The 21089-nt window shown below is 39.0% G+C and overlaps 1 protein-coding gene across 1 annotated transcript in view; it reads left to right on the top strand.

Annotated features, from left to right (window-relative positions):
* The first annotated feature begins 1519 nt into the window (after nt 1-1519).
* The window catches only part of LOC131772909 (CUB and sushi domain-containing protein 1), a 61188-nt gene continuing 41618 nt past the window's right edge, over nt 1520-21089 (top strand). Inside the window, 20 exon segments of the mRNA XM_066165317.1 lie at nt 1520-1689; nt 3847-3981; nt 5338-5508; nt 5588-5779; nt 6427-6564; nt 7556-7726; nt 8390-8566; nt 9195-9368; nt 10212-10385; nt 11027-11200; nt 11646-11819; nt 12463-12636; nt 13350-13523; nt 13925-14098; nt 15627-15800; nt 16242-16415; nt 16558-16731; nt 16846-17022; nt 17206-17382; nt 17845-18018. Coding sequence (XP_066021414.1) covers nt 1629-1689; nt 3847-3981; nt 5338-5508; nt 5588-5779; nt 6427-6564; nt 7556-7726; nt 8390-8566; nt 9195-9368; nt 10212-10385; nt 11027-11200; nt 11646-11819; nt 12463-12636; nt 13350-13523; nt 13925-14098; nt 15627-15800; nt 16242-16415; nt 16558-16731; nt 16846-17022; nt 17206-17382; nt 17845-18018 — 3313 coding nt within the window. The 5' untranslated portion in view covers nt 1520-1628.

Here is a 21089-nt window from a genome sequence, read left to right as displayed (position 1 = left end):
TTCCGTTATCAACATCGATCCAAATTTCTGTGTCAACTTGGATACCTAAAAGACAAGAAAAGCTGAATGTCTCCAACGAACTAGTAGAATAAAGATGTTTGATGTTCAGTTAATGATTTATGATAAAAAAGTTTATACTCAAATGTAATCTAAGATGGTTGTCATTTTGTGGTGATTTGTATCTATCAAACTAACAAATTTAATATAGACCGGCTAGTTTAATCAAATTCAGTCATTAGAATTTGAATCGCAAAAAAAAATAATTGTCCGCACTTTTTTTCGCCTCAATGCTTTCCCCGATTGAATTATTTGGAACAAAAATGAATTTTGAATCATTGCTATGCGTTCCAATGGCTTTATAATAAATTTATCCGAATTTCGAATGACTTTGGCAAGGTGTCAACAGCTTAACTGTTCAGAACAGCTTTAAGATCTTCAGATTACGCTTAAAGCACTCAAGACCTATTCTATTGTTTCTAGAGGATTTACCGTCTAGCCTTTCACAGTATCTAGAACCAAGACACTTGATGTTAAAGTTTTACAGTTGTGAATACGTCCAAATAAGAAAAGTCATATGCAAAGGTTGCTACATCCTAATGAAACGGGCTTCGACAGCTCATTTCTAGAAGGGTTTCTGAATGAGTGCAAGAATTGTGTGAACTATAGTTCATAACTGATCTAGCAAAATCCATGATCATCCATGATCACTGAGCAACCTTTGTGTATGTATTGAGTACTAGATGAATACCGTACTCGATACCGTTCTTTTTCTGTACCATAATCTTGGGTGGAAACTAATAAACTTGGAGCCACTTATTAATGACAGAGCAGCAATTTATTTAAATTTAGAATAAATTATGCACGGCCAAAAGTTCTAAGGACTCTTCAGCAAACAAAGTGTAGATAGAATAATATGACATTCGTAATCCAGACGAACGTGTTCGTGGCTTGAGTAGTGAGCCATTTATTCGAGTGTGTTAATTATTTGAGCTTTATTATTATTACAATATTTTATCTTCTTTCCCTCAAGCATTCTGGTCAGTTAATTCATCTTTCTTCAAATATTTAATCCTTCTTCAAATATGTAATCTTTTCTCACCAGCTCTTTTATTTTTTTCCTTGACGATAGCCCTTTGTTTTTTCCTTGACGATATCGCTATCACTTTCACAATTTTACCGTGATAATATCCTCTCTCCTTTCTCCATTGCAAGTTCTCCCGGATAGTAGCTCACACGACTTGAGGGGTATCAGCTGGGAGTTCCAATTAGCTAAGCGCGAGAGCGACGGTAATTTGCCATCTGCTGTCACAGAAAGCGCATTTAGACTTCCAGGTCTGATGACCAGTCGCTGTTTTGAAAAGTAAGGCAGCACATTACAATTTGTACTTAGATAAGAAAAGTTATTTATATGGAAGATTGCGTGACGTTTCCCAAGAGAGAAGACGGGAGATCGATGACGACGTTGAAGGCTGGGAAACTTGAGAACTATCAATTTACTCTAATAATAGTTCACAATACTCCATTCCCGGTCCGGTTTCACATTTTTAGTTTATTGCCAACAATAAGTCACCAGTCTGTGCTTTTAACAGGGCCGTTGACGAAACTGGTCAGTGTCTCTTTTGCAAAAAATGAGAATTCTGTTCATTTCATGCCTGCTGTGGACTATTCTTTTCACACGTCAAGTCAAAGGTGAGTTTATTTTACCGTCCGTTGCGAGTGAATTTTGAGACAAGATTCTGTACTACACGCAGACGTCGTGAAAATTGTTTTCCATGACGCATATTCATATCGCATAAAAGGTAGTTCTTCCCAAGCTTCAACAAACACATTTTGCGTTCGTTCAGAAGCGAATTATCGACTCGAGCATCGTTCAAATCCTCTCCGTCATAATACGCAGATCAGCGATAAGCTCTTGATTGCAATTCAACGCAATATGGTTCTTAAATTGAAACTGTATACTGATTTTATCGATTAGATGAGCAAATGGGAAAGATAAGGCAATTAAGATGTGATCTCGCAAAGTCACCCGAAGGAAATTTCGGTGTATTCACTGATGATTCTTGAACAAAGCTTTGGTGTGGATTTCACACACAGGAAGTCTTCCCACTATGAGCCAAAGTAGAGGTTACGTTAAGCAATCGTGCTTCTATTCTTCAAACAAACACATTAAGCCTTGCACGCGAAGGGTCATGTAAACAAAACCGCGCAGTCCCACCTGAATACAGAAAACAGCAAACATCGTAAATGCATTTATTTGTTTTGACATGTTATGAAATAAGAGGTCAGGAGTTTAGTCATTTATCCCCGACCGCAAATGAAAATTGAACATCGAGGAGCAGAGAGACAGGCGTAGAGAGATCGTGTAGAGACAGGGTTTAACTGAGGTTTTACTGGAAAAAGGGGATCAACCAGCATGAGAAGATAAAAATTGATTTTCCTTTTCCTTTTCTCTTAGTTGTTGTGTAAATCACATCGACGTAAATTTTGTAACAAAATAGATGGCTTACATTTTCATAATCCCACAAAACGACGGAAGTTGAGGACGAAAAAAGTTCACTTTCTTTTCAATGTCTACATTGGGTGCCATATTTGCTGAAACCGAAAGTAATTTCTGTTATGTAACATTAGACATTCCTATCAGGCCTACTGAGAGGTATGTCATTTCGGAATATGAAGTAAACTTTACGTGAGGTGAGCTAGTACAGTCACGGACAACTTCACGCACGTTGGTCGTGCGTGTTGGCAATAAATTTGGAATCATAGAAATTGGATTTCCTTCCATGAGTTTGTTTTAATCAGTCACAAGTGGTAGGAGTGATGCAGAACCCTTGAAAGCGAAGATGACTTCCCAATGCAGGGAATGTTCGCTTGTATTGTACATTTTTTCTTAGCTTTGTTCAATTTCATCTTGATTTGTTTTGTCCCCTATTTTGAGCGCCGTTTTGATCCCAACGATTTGCCAAATTTGAATAAAATTTCGCGCTTTGTTTTGGCGTACTCTCTAATTAATGGGTTTTTTTTGTTTGTTTTGTTTTGTTTTTGTAACGGTTCAGCTTTTAGATATGACCTCTCCAACAGCCATCCCTTATTTCTTTCTTTTGTAGATTGCGCTCATTTCGAAAGAAAAAGAGCCATCGAGTAGGTTTCAGTTAGGAATTTGATCGGCGCCGTTTGTGCGTTCATCAATTGAATTTTAAAAGCGCGTTTTGAACATTTGCTTGTGATATTTACTAATTTTTGGGAGAAGCGACCTCCAGTGCTTTGGTTTGAAACTGCTCCATTGCTTTGCGGGTTTGTTCCATAATTTTATACATCATTTATGTATTAATTGTTTACTTAGAACATGCATAAAGGGCAAAATAAGTAAATGCTGATTGGCTGAGGCAGAGGACATTTTTCTTTAAATTCACCAAAATCAGGAAAACATTAAAAAAGGCTTGACGTGACCTAAACATTTTATAATTTAATGAATGGCGAATACTTTTCATTGCTTTGGCGTTGTCGTACAAAAATATAATCTCATTCAGCTGATTCGTGCATTTTACAGTTTATTGAGGCGACCTGAAAATTAAGATGGCTTCCTACGAACGTAGGAAGCGGCTAGAGCGCTCAAGAAGTGAGTGATTACATCTCGTGTTTCTCCCTACACTTCTTTCGTGCTTTAGCCGCTTCTTGTGGGCTTTACAACAGGACAGAGCATAGTCAAGGCTTCTGTATTCGATAAAAAATAGTTGCGCGACTCGTGCAATTTCTGCAACTTCTGAAAACACGCGTGAAATTAATCCTTAAATTTACTCCACCCAATGCAATTACCTACCTTACTTATTCATCTATATTCTTTCTTAGGCGAGTCGAAATGTCTCCGCACTAATCGACAGCCCGATCGGATGTGTGTTACTAAGTGTGATCCTTTAACTGGCTGCAGGGCTGAAGAAAAATGTCTTTGCGATGGCGACTGTGGGTATAGTTGTGTAAAGAGAGGTAAGCTTGCTATTTGATAGCTACCAGTAGGAATGTTGAAGAAAAAAAAAAGAAGAGATTATAACGAGATATCACATTTTTTCAGGCTTCATTTCTGCAATTGCTAAAATTGCAGCTCAATTTTTAGAATTTTGGCTCTCTATGAATTTAAATCCGCAGATCAAAATAAATTTGTTCACAACAAATGTGCATCGCTCCCAACATCAACGTGGGGCTTCATTACTCAGTCGGTAGTACCTTCCAAATTTTGTCACGGTTTTTTTCTGCAATTAATTCAGTTGATCTCATCTGCAAGGATCATGGCTTTGATGTAAAAGTATTATTGCCGCCAAAAATTCGTTAAGCGCCTTGTGTTAATAATTCGTACTTTTTCCCCGTTGTCATGTCTTCATTTAGTCCTTTTGTTCAGCGTGCACAACTGTCATCAAAATTCTGTTACTTTTTTTCTTGTATAATTTTTGTCAGTTCAAAACGCTCGTACCAGCTCTTTACCGTTGATTTCTGTCATTCGCATCTATCGTTCTAACGATTCAAATGCCTTTGTCGATTGCTTTCACATCGTTTTCAATCCGCCGATTTGTTCCTGATCTCGCACAATGATCGTAAGTGTCTTTGTTTGCTCTCCTTTTCTTTTTTTTTCTGGTTTTGTCAATTCCTTTTTTATATATAATCGTAATAACTTGTATTTTTTCTGTTTGAGCAGTGTAGTAACGGCTTCAATTTGATTTACTTCGCTTCAATTCGCTTAACTTCACTTCGCTTCGTTTCTTGGCAGTGAACGAAGGGATGCGTTTCACATGTAATTAACGAATGTTTTGGCCTCTCCATGTATGCAGTCTTAAACAAAGCAAAGTTGCGAATTTTAACATGAGCGCATCGAAGTTTTGCACAGAAAACTTTGATTTGATTCACCCAAAATCCTAAGCAGCTAGTAGTGGAGAGAGGCATCGCTTTGTATGGATCCTGGCAAATTTTTGGTGTCTGCGCATTTTGGTTATCTAATGCTGCTAACTTATTAAAGTACTAAAACATTTTCCGTGATAGCCTGAAACAAAATCCAAGAGGAGTGACAGTAACTTCCGTGGCATCATACTCCGGGAAAGTGACACTCGCTGACATACTCCGACATCAATGACTTGTTTAGACTCCTGATCTTTTTACCTACATATCATCCATTACGTCAAATTGAATTGTATCTACTACTGATTATCCTGAGACGAAGCAACTCGGAGACAAAGTCAACAAGGGCTGGAATGGGGTATCCAAAGTACCCTTGTAAGATCAAATTTCAGTTGTTATTAGTAAGCTCAAAATGTTTGTGTCGCTTCACTATCTTTGTTGTTTGCTTTCGAACAGATTTATCCTGCGGAAGGCCACCACGGGTGTCCAACGCTCGACCTCAGTACCCAGCCACTAATTTCAGTTCCGTTGTTACTTACGTTTGTAACGAGGGTCACACATTGTCCGGAGCAGCCAAGAGAACTTGCCGGGCAAATGGCAGGTGGGACGGCGTGGGACCTAACTGCTGTGAGTATCGGCTAGTAGGGTGTGTCCTCATCGATTTTGCTGCCTTGAAATTAATATTTTTTCCATTATTTCTTTTCAGTAAAAATGTGTTCTTTACCAACAATTCCATTTTCTACGTACATCGCAAAGCCCGTAAATTACACCCGGACATACAGGACTGGTGAGAGAATAACTTTGGCCTGCAAAAAAGGGTTTAAAAAGAAACCGGGCGGTAATCCTGTAAGAATCTGCATCAGCGGGTTGTGGACTCGATTTCCGTTTCAGTGCGAAGGTAAGGTCGACTAAAAATCGTATCTCCGCAAGGTAATTTAATATTATGAACTCAGTCGATTATAGCAAATTACCTTCTTATACTCTCTCACCGACGCAGCACCACAGTTTCTTTAGAAACAACCCCGTTCATTCTTATCTCCGCAGTTGAGGAGGCCATATAATATCAGTTTAACATGGCCGTGGTACAGACAGATAAATTAATCTTTGATTCAAACGCAAAAAAAAATTAAATCTCTCTCTTCTTTGGCTGACAAATACCAAAATGGGAAGAATTACCCGGAAAAGAACTGAATGCTTGCTTATGCGTGAGAAAGACTTGCATAGATTGCAAATGAAGAAGTTCAAAGATCACCAGCTTCTGTTTTTTTCCCCTTCATGGATGAGAGTGGGATAATGAGGCATTAAATTTTTGTGAGACAGGTAGGAAACCAGCAACCAGATATCAAACCATCGGAAACAACAATGACAAAGGCGTACATAACAACGATAGTAAAACTAGAACTTGAATCCTTCATGTGTTTCATTTTAGATTGTACTATTTTTTCCTGTATGTATGCTAAAAAATAGACTATTATATATATCATATAGTAATATATTACATGTTCCTATCAAGTAACTGGTCCGTGTGTGTGGACATGTGTTTAGGTACCCACGCGTGTAAAAGAACCATCCGAGCCCCCAGAACTAAATGCACACTAGAGTGTAGTCCTCAAAGTGGGTGTGGTTCAGATAAATACAAGTGCCTTTGTGATGGAAGTTGTGGGTTCAGTTGCGTGGAAATAGGTAAGTTATAACTTTGTAATAAGGTAAAAGAAAATAGCCTTGTATTCCTGATAGCCAGTTAAGCGGCAACTCTCACATGACTATAAAGTCGCTAAAGTGACTATTGAGGTGTGTCAGTCCACGGTTAGACAAGGAGATCGGTCACGAAAGTTGGTAATAAAAAGGAATATAGAAACTTCGGTGTTGCTCTATGTTGGGAGCTCTTTCAGCATCCACATTTTTTTGTCTTTAGACTCATTTAACGGCTGAATGAAAATGGGACTTTACCATTGATCAGCTAATTTGGCGTGACGAAATGGTGTGAAACGTTTTGGACGTTCAGGTACAAAAAAAGGGTGAACAAAGAACAATGATCGGTCCAGTTGAGTTTAAGTTGGATTTCTGAGTTGGAAAAATTTAGTTGTTATTTAAATCTGCGAATGAAATAGGCACGTGAATCTTGAGAATCTGTTGGAAGTTCGAAGGGACGTATTAGCATAAAAATATGAAGAGGTAAATGTTCCAAAACTCCTGTTTAGTTCATCAGAGGGGAACGTACGGGGAATGTAGTGTCTATCGAATGTAAGATTATTGGGTTATTTTTATTTTAAGAATCTTTGAAGTTTTCATTTGTGTGATAATTGGTACTGTCCTGAGCTCTGTCATTTCAATTTCATCCCTTTCTTTTCTCTGTTATACGCCACTAGCCATTAGAGTTAGTTTCTTACGCAGGTTATCTGAATCAGCCGTTCCACTTTTATGGCATTCTGTCTACACATTCGGTGTCTGTATGTAAGCCGGGTTTGTATCGCATTAATGTTAGCTGAACTAGCGCATAGAACTAAATGATTTGTCGTTTCATATTTTTTTTGGTCCTAAACCATCAAACAGGAATGTCTTGCGGTGTCTGTATGTAAGCCGGGTTTGTATCGCATTAATGTTAGCTGAACTAGCGCATAGAACTAAATGATTTGTCGTTTCATATTTTTTTTGGTCCTAAACCATCAAACAGGAATGTCTTGCGGAAATCCACCGTCAATCAGCAATGGCAACCTCGTTTACAATAACACAAGTTACAACTCAACCGCTCATTACTCCTGCAATGAAGGATACAATTTGAATACAGCTCCAGTCAAGAGATGCACCGCTAAGAAACGCTGGGAAGGCCTCACTCCTAGATGCTGTGAGTAAACTTTTGCAGTGCGAAGTTCGTGTAGGCTTAATTGTTGATCCATCCTGTGGGGGGGACTACCCTATTTAGGCTTCACGGCTACATGCTGTCATATTATATTGAGAGTGATGATTCATAGGTATAGGGTGTGCAATTTAACCTCAATCAAATCTTTCTTTCTGAGTCTAAGAACAAAATTGTTTTGGACGTTGGCTATTTGCGCTCTATTTAACTCCCAATTTAGACCTCTGTGCCTTTATATGCACGTATAAGAGCCTTCCTGATCTTGCTTTTGAGAGAAAATTATATTGTCTTGACGAATGTTAACGAGACCAATAGGAGTGGGCTAATTGACACGCATACAAACGGATAACAATAACGCCCAGCCAAAAGTCGTGACAAAAAAATCAAGAGAGACGTAAGCAAGAAAGCCTTGATTTTTATCTCGAAAATACAGTCCGAAAATCGAAACGCCATCAACCAAACGTCCATCATGTCCATTGCTACTGAACCAGAAATATGCTTATCGAATTTGGACGCTTCTGTTCCGAATTCGCATGCACTCTGCTATCAGAATTTGTACGGCGCCATCCGATTTGGAACAGATGGCTTTGAATGGATTGAAAGATTCTCATTTAGGCTGATCAGTTGGTATCTTTCTTGCTAATTTTTCAGTGAAAGACTGCAAACCCCCAACTATTCCTAGAAACGCGAACATTTCAAATCCGAGCAAAAAATACCATTCTGGTTATAAAGTCACATTCAAATGTAATGAAGGTTACAACCAGGAAGGGATGGCGACTCAAATGTGTTTCCTTGGTTCCTGGACCGTATTGCCTTTCAAATGTACAGGTGGGTCATTCTGAGCAGACTAGTAGTTTTTCATATTCAGGGCTTATCACTACAAACCACAAACCGACGTATGTTTCGGAATCTATCACAGGCAATGTCAACCTCTAAACAATTAACAAAGTTTCAATTAATCTACCACAGCAAAAACATAAAATTTGAAATTAAAAAAAAAGGCCTCCGAGTTTCAGAGATCGCCCACACATTTTGCGCGTTGTTATGGTCATCCCTCTAAATAAAATTTATTTGTGCAGATTTAGCAGATTAGAGATGAAGTATGGAGAGCCACTTTTTTAAATGATTATTTTTGGTCTCTGTGATACTTAAATATACAAACTTTGTTAATCCTTTTAAAGTAAAATGCCAAAAACCAAGACGAATGTATCGGCCTTGTAGTTTTGCCCTGGATATCTCCTAGTTACGCTACTTCCCCATGGACTTGTGGATTTATTTCCGTGTCTCACGATTATTTTGCTCTCAGGAGACTTCTATCGTAGAAGAACTGTAACTGTAGAATATCTCGACCTTACGTTTGTTCCTAGATCATCCTGGTGGTTATAATTCCACCGCGTGTTGAATCTTTTCACATTTTATAAGCAGCATGACTCATTCTGTGGCTCTCTTATGACAGAGGGAGGATGTGGAGACCCAGGCACACCTGAGAATGGTCGGAAGCTGGGAGTCACATATTCTGTTAATAGCAAGGTCTACTTTGATTGTGACTTGGGCTATGAACTAGAGGGGTCAGCAGACCGCAAGTGTCAACTAAATGGAACTTGGACAGGAATTCAACCAGTTTGTAAAGGTAAGGTGTCCAAAATTTGTCTACTGTCGACGCTTTATGCAATAAATACAACGTTGAAGTTCTGTATCTAGTGCCTAACTTTTTCCCCATAGTTTTTCTTCTGATTTTTTCCTATATTGGTACTTAATTTTGCGTTTTCCGCGGTTGCAAAAAATCGCGAAATTAAATACTTTCGCATAAAAATCCTTGCGAAATTAAATCCCTACAGAAAATTCAGATCACAAAAAAAAAAGAAAAAATTATCAACGTGTAATAACAACAACATCTACAGGATATGTATCAACAAATGCACAATTTTTTTACCGATCTTGCTAGTAACTTCTAGTGTGTATCTTCCTTTTGTGGTGAAATGATGTTAATTTGCAAAGATTGCGCCTATGGAATAGAGAATCTTGCTGAGTCGCTCTATTCATACAAATTCCTTGGAACATCTCTCGTGCGGTCGTCAAAAGTCGAGAACGCTTTAATTGCGAATTTCATATTTGCCTGTTTTAATCGCGAAAATATAACCCTGCAATGCACCGTCTCGTCAAAATCGTGAAATTTAGTACAAAAAAGGAAGTACGAAGTGGCTGTGAGGTGTTAAGCTTTGTTACTATCCTAGAGCACTAGGGTTTGCATCTGAAAATTTTTTCTGGGTTTGCGATACTGGGAGGTAAACACTTTTACGGTATCCATTCTTATGCTAATATTCTATGTTAATGTTTTGACAATTGCTAAGTTGCGAGATCTCTCTTAGAAAGAGGCATTGTGCATTGAGCTAACAAGTTTGAAACAATCTTGAATGAACGATCCAAGATTTGTCATACCTTACTCTCATTGTCTATCTGTTCACGTTTAAAGTTGTAAATTGTGGCTTTCCGCCTCGACCAAAGAATGGAACATTTATTGGTAACGAAACAACTTTCAGAAGTGAGCTCGAATTCAGATGTGACGAAGGTTTTGAATTGCAAGGCAGTGCCAAAAGAATGTGCACCACGGACAAAAGCTGGACCGGGAAAGAAGTGACATGTAATGGTAAGTGTATTAGAAATCGTTTATTTCTACGGTTTTATTTTCGCTCTCACTTTTTAACGGTCCATTTTGAGGCTTAACCTCACTTTTCCAACCACCATTGAGGCTGGGAGACGTTCCTTCAAAAGGCAACATTACTTTTTTGGAATCGACCTCATTAAATACGTGGCGCGATAGACAATTAATGGATTGAACAAATAATTTCTGTCACTCTTAACCTGATGAGGAAAAGTGGCATAAAGAACGTCAGGTCCACATCGGGTGCGAATCCATATCTTATCTTATAGATAATGGTTTATGCTCTAGACACTTACTTAAAGTTTACTAGTTACAACTGATACTGCTTTTGTTACTGGCGATATAAGCTTGATTTTCCAGTGTCTGAGCTATAAAATAGGATAAATGGAAGCATACAGACAGATGTTAAGCTTTTGTAATCGGCGTGGTACAAAGAAAAAAGTTCGAAGACTCCCGAGAGCATTCGTTTATCACATTTTGCGATGTAGCGGGGAAAGGGAAGGGAAGGGAGGGTGGGAGAGGAAGGGAAGGGAGGGTGGGATGGGGGTAGGAGGGAAGGAGGGGGGGGGCTCTGAAGGAGGTTAATTACATCAGATTCGCTCATTAATTTCACGTTTCTTGTGAAGCTGTTGACTGTGGGAGCCTCGATCCTCCCAAGAACGGCTCTTTAATCGTAAAAGAAACTACTTACCCAAACCATGCGGAGATCAGGTGCGATGAAGGATTCACCCTGCTCGGACCACGAAGACGAACATGTCAAGCGAACGGAACGTGGAGTGGAAATATAACGGAATGTAAAGGTGATTAACTTTACTTTGTTTGAGCAGATATTTGTCCTTTTCTATTAAAATAAAAATTATCCATTTCACTGAGAACGAATTGACCCCTTAACAATATCAAATGCACCTACTCTTTAAATCGTGCAAAAATTTCAGGTACGGAAGTGTAATGTAAAATATGTCTTGTCCCGGATTGAGCGCAAGTCCTGTCTTTATGAGCTCGAGCGCTTTATGTCTGATTGAGTTTGTCTCGACAATATCAAGTTATTTCATATTGCGGCAGGAGATTTAAGTGAGTTCAATGATTGTGTGTCCCAACAAACTTTTATCAATGAAGTTACTTTGCTAGTGCCTCTCACTAAATGGCTGTCTGTCGTGAAGCCAAACTTCTCTGTGATAAATTCTTGAGGGTTGATCAATTAAATTAAATAGAGAAATCTTTGAACTTTAACTTTCGAATCTTTAGCGGTTGACTGTGGTGCTTTATCCGTCCCTACGAATGGTTCTTCCATTGGCACCGAAACGAAATTTCCTAACAAGATAAGATTCCGTTGCGACACTGGATTCGATCTGGTTGGGTCCTCTGTAAGGATGTGCATGGCTGACAAGAGCTGGAATGGCGTAAAGACAGTTTGTAAAGGTAATCTCCCTCAACGATATTAATGAAGAAAAAAAAGCAATTTAGTAGGCCCCTTATGGCCTTTAAAAGGTCTTTTTAGAACACGAGTATCAGATCAAGCGAATGGAATCTCAGGCTTTTAATCATGAAGAACCAAGAGTTTATTTACCAACACATAGGGTGGGATTCTGGGCCAGATTGACCTATTTTGTCCATTTACCGCAGAAGGAAAGGTTGGCTCCTCCGCTGAATCTCCTATGTACTCAGTTTGTTTTATCCAGGCAATTATGCCAAGGTGTATTGGAGAACCCGTAGCGGCTAGAGCGCTGTGGGTTTGAAATGTGATCATGTGTGTAAGCAATTGAATTAAAACATCTCGACCATTCTATTATGTAAAAACCCACTGATATGGGAACTTTCTAAGTTTCGAGTTTTTTGGGGTTTATTTCACTGACTTACCATGAAATATTTGTAATTCCTTCTCAGTTGATTTAACGCAATCTGTTGAAGCAGAGAACTAAAAAGAATATGAAAATGTTAACCTCCAGTCCTTCTAACTCGGGGTTTTAACCCAGTTTCAAACTCGTCCATTGACAAATGGATGTATCGTCTTTGTTCTTCGACCAACTTTAATTGCTGTTTATCAATTGTACTTTCATCCAAGCCGTGGACTGTGGGAAGCTTCCTCATCCCACGAACGGCTCAGTGATAGGGAAAGAGACAACCTTCCCGAACGAAGTGGAAATCAGCTGTGACAAAGGTTTTATTTTACGTGGATCACACCGTAGGAAATGTAAAGCAGACAGAAATTGGAGCGGAGACACTACAGTCTGTGAAGGTGATAAAAGCGATGAGTATAATCAGTTTCTATACTTTTGCAAACAGCTTTAAATGACAATTAAATTTTGTTATTTATAAAAAAAATATGTAATTGTGAAATTGTTGTCTTTTATGCTATTATTTTTGTCCGTCCGTCCGTCAGAACTTCCCTTTGTTCGTCCGTCTGTCCGTCTGTCCGTCCGTCCGTCAGTCCGTCCGCTCGTCACTATCTACGTTTCCAAACTTTCGTTGGGCTGTTAAATTATTTATCCGTTGTTTCTTTTATACGCACTCGGTTCAACGGTATTTCTACTGTCTCTTTTTGAAGTCACTGATTGCTCCGCCTTTCGTTCTAAATTTTCTTCAGCATATGAATGCATTTTGAATGCGCACCGCAGCTATTGCATTTGCAGCAAGTAACGTTGTGTAACTTGTCTTAAACTTAAAATTAAACGATTCAACCATGTTTTATTTAAAACTAACTAACTTAATAAGAATCATTGCTCATTCCTTGAAAACAATAAAACGTAAAAAACAGCATTTAATGTTTCGCTTTAACGAGGCCAGTCCTGGTTGTAAATTTCGCCAGCTGGACAGCTTTATTTTGGAGGCCAAAGCTTTCCTCTGACGCTACTACATTCGTGCATTTACGACGTCAGTTATTCGTTGTTAACTGGCACTGTCTTGGAGTGGAGTTCTTTTGCTTTTGAAGCTTGTTCTCTCATTTTGAAGCCATCAACTGCGGCAAGCCAACACTGCCAGACCATGGGTCCGTCTCAGGAGTATCTACTAGATACCCTCACTCAATAACGTTTACTTGCATTATCGGATACGAAATCTATGGGTCTGTTGTGAGAAGATGCCAAGCTAATGGGACATGGAGTGGAAGTAAAACTACCTGTAAACGTAAGATACACTGTATTTTTTTCGTTCCTCTTTTTCCATAACTCGCTCCTCCAAGTGAAGCACAGCAGATGTATATTTGGTCAACCTTATCGGACTTTTTTCTCCGCGTAAAAGGATTTCCCTCAGTTAGGTCTTTTTTCTTAATCTTTATTTCAAGAAACCAGTTGGATGTGTTGTACTTAGCGACAGTTTCCTATTAGGTACAAAAAAAGGCATGAAGACATGAAACAAATTAGCCAATCTATAATGCAAATACTAGATAAGCCGAATTTCAGTTCCGGGAAGCGTCTTTAAAGCGGCTATTCTTGTCTTTAATAAGAACTGGTAACAAATTATTTAATGTCTCCGTGAATCTAGTGTATGTCTCAAATCCAAATCCATTTTTTTCAACTGTCTTCTAGCGGTTGACTGTGGGCTCCTTCAGAGACCGAACAATGGTACTAAGGTCGGCAATAAAACAACTTTCTTAAATGAAGTCAGTTTCTTTTGCAACAAGGGATTTTATATGTTGGGATCCTCAAAGAGAACTTGTCAGGCTGATAAGCAATGGAGTGGAGTCAAGACTTTCTGTAGAGGTAAGGCAAAAACATGATTCCTGATTGCCTCATTTCCTATTCCAGAGTATTGCGTTTCCAACAAACCAATTAGAGGGCTTTTCGACTGAGTGTCTTAGAACCAAAACGAAAACAATTATAACAGCCAATCATAGCAAGGGTAAATATCACCAGGAGCCAATGAGACCTCGAATTAAAAAAAAGGCAAGAAGCGCGGGAAAACGCGTGTGACAAAGTTGCGATTGATTTTAGCTTTGAATGCGATCGGTCGAGTTAGTGGCGCAAGTTTTCTAAACCAATCACATAAAGGAATAAGCAAAAATCAAATCAAACCCGAACTACTTCCAACGCTCAATTGAAAATTGCGCCATCAGAAATAGAGAAATCGTGTACTCGCGATTATTTTGTGCGAAAGTTTTGAAGCTTCAAGTGTGCGACTTGAAAGCGGTAGCGCTTAGAAATAAGACATGGCAAAAATCGCACTTTGTTAAAGAACTTATGAACGTATTTCCTCTGACATGGCTCAACAACAAAGAAATAAATAGTGTTGAAACTAGAGTCCGGGATTGCCGTGTGAATGATGAAATAATCTCGCATTCTTCAAGACCTATCGCGTGACTCAACGCGACACAAACACGCGACGCTTTTAGCAGTAACTTTGCCCGCAATTCACCCAACCAGCGATATTCCCCAATAACAAGCCTGACTGTTGGAAACCTGTCAGCCAAAGCAGTGGCTTGAGATACCTTTTTTCAACAGAAATAACAAGAAAATGAGTTATTTTGTCGGGATAAAGAAGGGGTGAAGTTTCCTCTTCTCCATCGGCGATTTTGCAGACATCTGGTCGGGGCATCCGGGCTCATGTTCATTGTGTATAAAATTTGAACATTGAAAGATTTTAGCGAAGTTGGCACAACGGAATAAAATCAAGCAAATTGAACGTAGGCGTTAATATAGACACGAGGTAGGCACCTTAAAGCAATTAGGAGAAGCTTTGAGATATCAAGGACTATTCGTTCGTTGGACACTATGTCGGTAAATCGTCTGCTCAACCACCAAATAATTACGCAACATCGATACTTATTTGGAGGTCGGCAAGTACCGGGTGTGGTACTTCTTTTGCGCTTTCCTTTGCTGATTTTCTTTAAGCTGTAAAATATTGTAAGAGGTGTCTTCTCCTTGTTTTGGCCAACTGTATCAACTACTGTAAGATATGTTACTCTTTCAAAGTCCTCAGATTTTCTTTCCACAGTTAAAATCTATCAAGTGAAGTTATTGATCAGGGACAAGTAGCCAGAAATTTATGTAGCTGCTATTTCCTTGACTTCATTTCGCGGGAAATTTAAATGTGCAAACACGTGAATTTATCTGCCAAGTATGACCAATTTGGATATAGCTCAAATAGCTAAATCATGCTTTGTAAGTAGCATATGCATGTGGGCAGCATAATTACACTTTTCCTTAGACATCCACTGACAGGCATGAAACCAGATTACCATTGCTGGTGTGTTACCAAGGTGTTAAATATACATTCTCTATTTTCTTGCAGCGGTTGACTGTGGTTCCTTAATTGTTCCAAAAAATGGCAGCAAGCTTGGACAGGAAACAACATATCCTAATTTTATCAAATTTAGCTGTGATGAAGGGTTCATCTTGTTGGGATCGACAGTAAGGACCTGTTTGGCAAATGGATCTTGGAGTGGTATGCAAACACTTTGCCAAGGTAACAGAAAGTTTTGCTGTATACATTTTGCTATGTGTAAGACTAAGGTCATTAATGGCAACTTAAGAAGGTCATGGGTCCTATACAGTCTACTACTGAAGTCAAGTAAATTTCTCCTGATTATTTACTCACAGAGCTTGTTTGAACTCTCCAATCAGTTTCTAGGTCCATTTTTCATGTTTCTTATTCTTTTTCCCCCAAAATGAAGACAAAATGTCAAATGATTCTCATAGATGTCTATCTATGACCCAAATTCTTTCTTCTTCATTATTTTCTCTCTAAGTTGACAATTAGCTATCATTGCTCAGTAATCAGATCTTGTTAAAGGGACAGTCTCTTTGGTGTGGGTGTAATGCAGGTTGAGTTTTGATTACTGTTATAGCTTTTCTACCATATTGAGAGCAATTGTATCTTATATAATTTGAATTTATTTTTGTATAGCTAAAGACTGTGGGCCCATTCAAGCACCAAGGAATGGAACTAAACATGGAAGTCAGACCACTTATCTGAACAAAATTTTGTTCACTTGCGACAATGGGTTTAATTTGATTGGCTCAAATGAGAGACAGTGTACATCAGATGGAGTTTGGAGTGGTGCTGAAACTTTGTGTGAAGGTGAGATGATACTTGAGGTTTGACATTTGTTATACCAAGGATTGTTGAATTTCATCTTGACCTTTTCTATATTCCACTGAATTAGGATCTATTTTGGAGTCAAAATTTGGTAACTGAACTGCATGCATCCTTTCCTTCTTAGCCAAAGACTGTGGACCAATACGCACACCCATAAATGGCACCAAACATGGTACAAAAACCACTTACCCAAGCAGGGTCACAGTTACCTGTAACAGTGGCTTTCATCTAAGAGGTTCATCTGAACGGGAATGCATGTCAGATGGTGTGTGGAGTGGAGTTGAAGCATATTGTGAAGGTAACGAAATGAAATTTGCAAAGAAAGTGGTTGTTTTCTGTTTGTGGGAATTTCATCATCATTTGACCTAAAAATGGTATCTTGAATCTTGCTTGTACATCATTTTTTGTGCAGCTAAAGACTGTGGCTCGCTTGAGATTCCCACAAATGGATCCTTAGTTGGACTGACCCTGACAACTTTTCCAAACTCCTTGACCTTTGCTTGTGATGATGGGTTTGAACTGAAAGGATCTGTAGTAAGATATTGTCAAGCAAATGCATTGTGGAGTGGTAATAAAACCTTTTGTCAAGGTGAGAAAGTTCATTCATTAAGCTAACTGCATGGACATTTTGCATATAACTTTACTCTAACCATTTGTTATTAACATACCATAAATTGCATTTGTTGTACAAAACTGTATGTGCCTACACCCATGCCCAACATGCCTTTTTTTATTTTAATTAAATATCATGTTTCTTTTATTTTTGGGTTAGCTAAAGATTGTGGACCAATTGAATCACCAACCAATGGATCCCTTTTTTTTGGAGACAGAACAACTTATCCTCACATAGTGCTGTTCAGTTGTGACAAGGGGTTTCTGCTGAAAGGATCAAACCTCAGACGTTGCACCTCAGAGGGTGTTTGGAGTGGAATGCCGGCCTCGTGTGAAGGTACATTTACTGTGATAGTTAACATGTAATATGTGAGGTAACACAATTGGCAGCAATATGAATACAGGGGACATTTTTTTTGTCAACAGGAGATGAGCAATGAGATCTAATTTGACAAGCAGGGGCCTCACATGTATTATTTTTACAATCTGCACCAAGAGAAACCTTATTCTAGGCACATATTTCTTAGCTTTACAATTGCTTCTCTTGGTGAAGGTTTTCTCTGATCTATTACCTTCTAGTTTTTTTTTTTAGTATGACCTGGCTGACATAACATCTGAAACACATCTAAAGAATTTTAGATGACTCATTAAACCTTAACAATTATTAAATGGATATCCAAACTTTCTAACGACTTGCTTTTTTTAGTCAAATCATATTTGGTTATGGCCACAATTATACAAAATTCAATAAAAGATATCATATTTGCCTTTTTTTCCTCATTTGTTGCAAACATCAAAGCCAGGGACTGTGGTCCACTTCCTTTCCTATTGAATGGAACTGCCATTGGGCAAAGGACGGTTTATCCTAATGAAATAATATTTAACTGTGATGCTGGATTCAACTTGGTTGGCTCAAGGATAAGGAGATGTCAGTCCACTGGAATTTGGAGTGGAAAGCAAACTTCCTGCCAAGGTAGTAATTTCTCCATGATACACTCTAATATAAATTATTACATCTTTAACTTAAGTTCACCACAGAGAACCCCATTTTCTACAATTCACACCAGCCAATGCTATTCCATCCAACTTGAATCAAATTCATCCAATCTAGTCCAGAACATCCCAGTTCTCCCAAACTGATCCAAATCCCACCCCTGTCTCCCTGAGTCATTCCAATTCAACCCAAATCATCCCAATCCACCTTAATCCTTACAAATCCATGTAAAATCTGCCCTGGCCTACCCATCCCATTTCACCTCAGTCCACACTAATCTAGCTTAATCTGCTCAATTTTTTGTTAAATCCTTTTCTAGTATTTACTATCCACTTCATTCCCCTCTTATTTATTCTAGTCGTAGCTAATCAAACCCAATCTGCCCAATTAGGGACCAATCCACTCCAAGTCCTTTTATCCTCTTCAGTCCTCTAAAATTTACCTTTTATAGGCCAGTGTACTTCAATCCCCTTTCACTGCACTCAAATACACTCCAGTCTTCTTCAGTCCAGTCCATTATGCCCCAATCCACCCTTCTCTATACCCATTAAACTAAATCTGACTAAATATTCAATGTGCCCCAATCCAATCCAACCCATTCCCGTCTAGTGCAATCCCATCCAATCCATTTGAATCCTTTCCACTCATATCAGTCTTAAACCGTCTTGCTTCACTTTATTAGTCATGAAACCCCGAGAAAAGTATTGAAATTCGCCTTAAGAGAGTAAACCCATGATCACCTCACATTGTATTGCCTAAAAAGGCACTACGTAGCACCTCAACTACACAAAAGATTCAACTTAAGATTATGATTGGTTGATACCCATAGATCATTGATATGTCAGTCATAGTCACAAATGTGGGTCAGTGACTTGCTACATATTGATATTTAAATGGAGTGGTTTTGGAATTACCAATATGTATAGGTTCAGGAGCGCTTTTTTATCAATATATCCAGAAATACTCAAGCAAATATTATAATCTTTTGATAGGGAGGGAAGTAACTTTTGAAGTTACTTAATGTGGAATAATTGCAATTGGTTAAACGGTTACCACAACAATGGTTGTTAAGGAAACCAAGATAAACATTTTTGGTGAAATATAGTTAAAACGACATTTAAATTATCATTTCTTATCGTTCTGTGATAAAAAAGAACGATCATAATCATTTTGGATCAGTTTTTGATGTTTTGTTGCTAATTATATTTATTTATACTGACGAGGATGAACGGCAGCTGTTGTTGGCTTGAAAAATACAGTCCGTGTGAGAAATATGTCAAATAAAGACAATTGAGAATGAGTCGAGGTTGGTTATGATGTAGAAGTTGCATTAGCCAACCCGTATCCAATCTCCTACATTTACGTAACCTGCAAAGATAGTCAAGAGCTCATTGACCCCCATCTCGATAACAAATGTCTAGCGATCGGTAGGTCTTATTAGAGCTCACTGACTCCCCGATCGACCAACAAAAGTCTTGCGATCGATAGCTCTTATAAGAGCTCTTTGACTCCCCGATCGACCAACAAATCTCTTGCGATCGGAAGCTTAACTTCCCGATAACTCCCCGATCGACAACAAATGTTTTTTGGTCAGTAGCTCTTATCAGAGCCATTAAATCCCCGATCAACCACAAATGTCTTACAATCGGGATTTCTTATCAGAGCTCGTTGACTCCCCGATCGATAACAAATGTCTTTTGATCAGTAGCTCTTATTAGAGCTCATTGGCTCCTTCATCGACCAACAAATGTCATGCGATCGGGAGCTCTTATTAGAGCAGAGCCCATTTACTCCCCGATCGACCAACAAATGTCTTGCGATCGGTAGCTCTAATCAGAGCTCATTGACTCCCCAATCGACCAACAAATCTCTCGCGATCGGTAGCTCTTATCAGAGCTCATTAACTCCCCGATCGACCAACAAATGTCTTGTGATCGGTAGCTCTTATTAGAGCTCATTGACTCCCCGATCGACCGACAAATCTCTTGCGATCAGTAGCTCTTATCTGAGCTCAATGACTTCCCGATCTACCAACAAATGTCTTGTGATCAGTAGCTCTTATCAGAGCTCATTGACTTCCCGATCAACCAACAAATGTCTTTTGATCAGTAGCTCTTATCTGAGCTCATTGACTTCCCGATCAACCAACAAATGTCTTGTGATCAGTAGCTCTTATCTGAGCTCATTGACTTCCCGATCAACCAACAAATGTCTTTTGATCGGTAGCTCTTATCAGAGCTCATTGACTCCCCGATCGACCAACAAATGTCATGTGATCGGGAGCTCTTATCATAGCTCATTGACTCCTCGACCGACCAACAAATGTCTTGTGATCGGGAGTTCCTATAAGAGCTTGTTGACTCCCCTATCGAACAACAAATGTCTTGCTATCGGGTGTTCTTATTAGAGCCCATTAACTCCCCGATCGACCAACAAATGTCATGTGATCGGGAGCTCTTATCAGAGCTCATGGACTCCTTGATCGACTAACAAATGTCTTGTGATCGGGAGCTCCTATTAGAGCTCATTTACTTACCGATCGACCAACAAATGTTATGTGATCGGGAGCTCTTATTAGAGCTCATTGACTCCTTGATCGACCAACAAATGTCTTGTGATCGGGAACTCTTATCAGAGCTCATTGGCTCCCCTATTGACCAATAAATGTCTTGCTATCGGGAGCTCTTATTAGAGCTCATTTACTCGCCGATCGACCAACAAATGTCATGTGATCGGGAGCTCTTATCAGAGCTCATTGACTCCTTGATCGACCAACAAATGTCTTGTTATTCGGTAGCTCTTATCAGAGCTCACTGACTCCCCGATCGACCAACAAAAGCCTTGCGATCGGTAGCTCTTATTAGAGCTCTTTGACTCCCCGATCGACCAACAAATCTGTTGCAATCGGGAGCTCTTATCAGAGCTCATTGACTCCCGATCGACAACAAATGTCTTGTGATCGGTAGCTCTTATCAGAGATTATTGACTCCCCGATTGAGAACAAATGTCTTGTGATCAGTAGCTCTTATGAGGGCTCATTGACTCACCGA

This window comes from Pocillopora verrucosa, chromosome 4 (assembly GCF_036669915.1).
Source record: "Pocillopora verrucosa isolate sample1 chromosome 4, ASM3666991v2, whole genome shotgun sequence".
Classification (NCBI taxonomy): Eukaryota; Metazoa; Cnidaria; class Anthozoa; order Scleractinia; family Pocilloporidae; genus Pocillopora; species Pocillopora verrucosa.
This window is presented reverse-complemented; position numbering and strand designations above follow the sequence as displayed.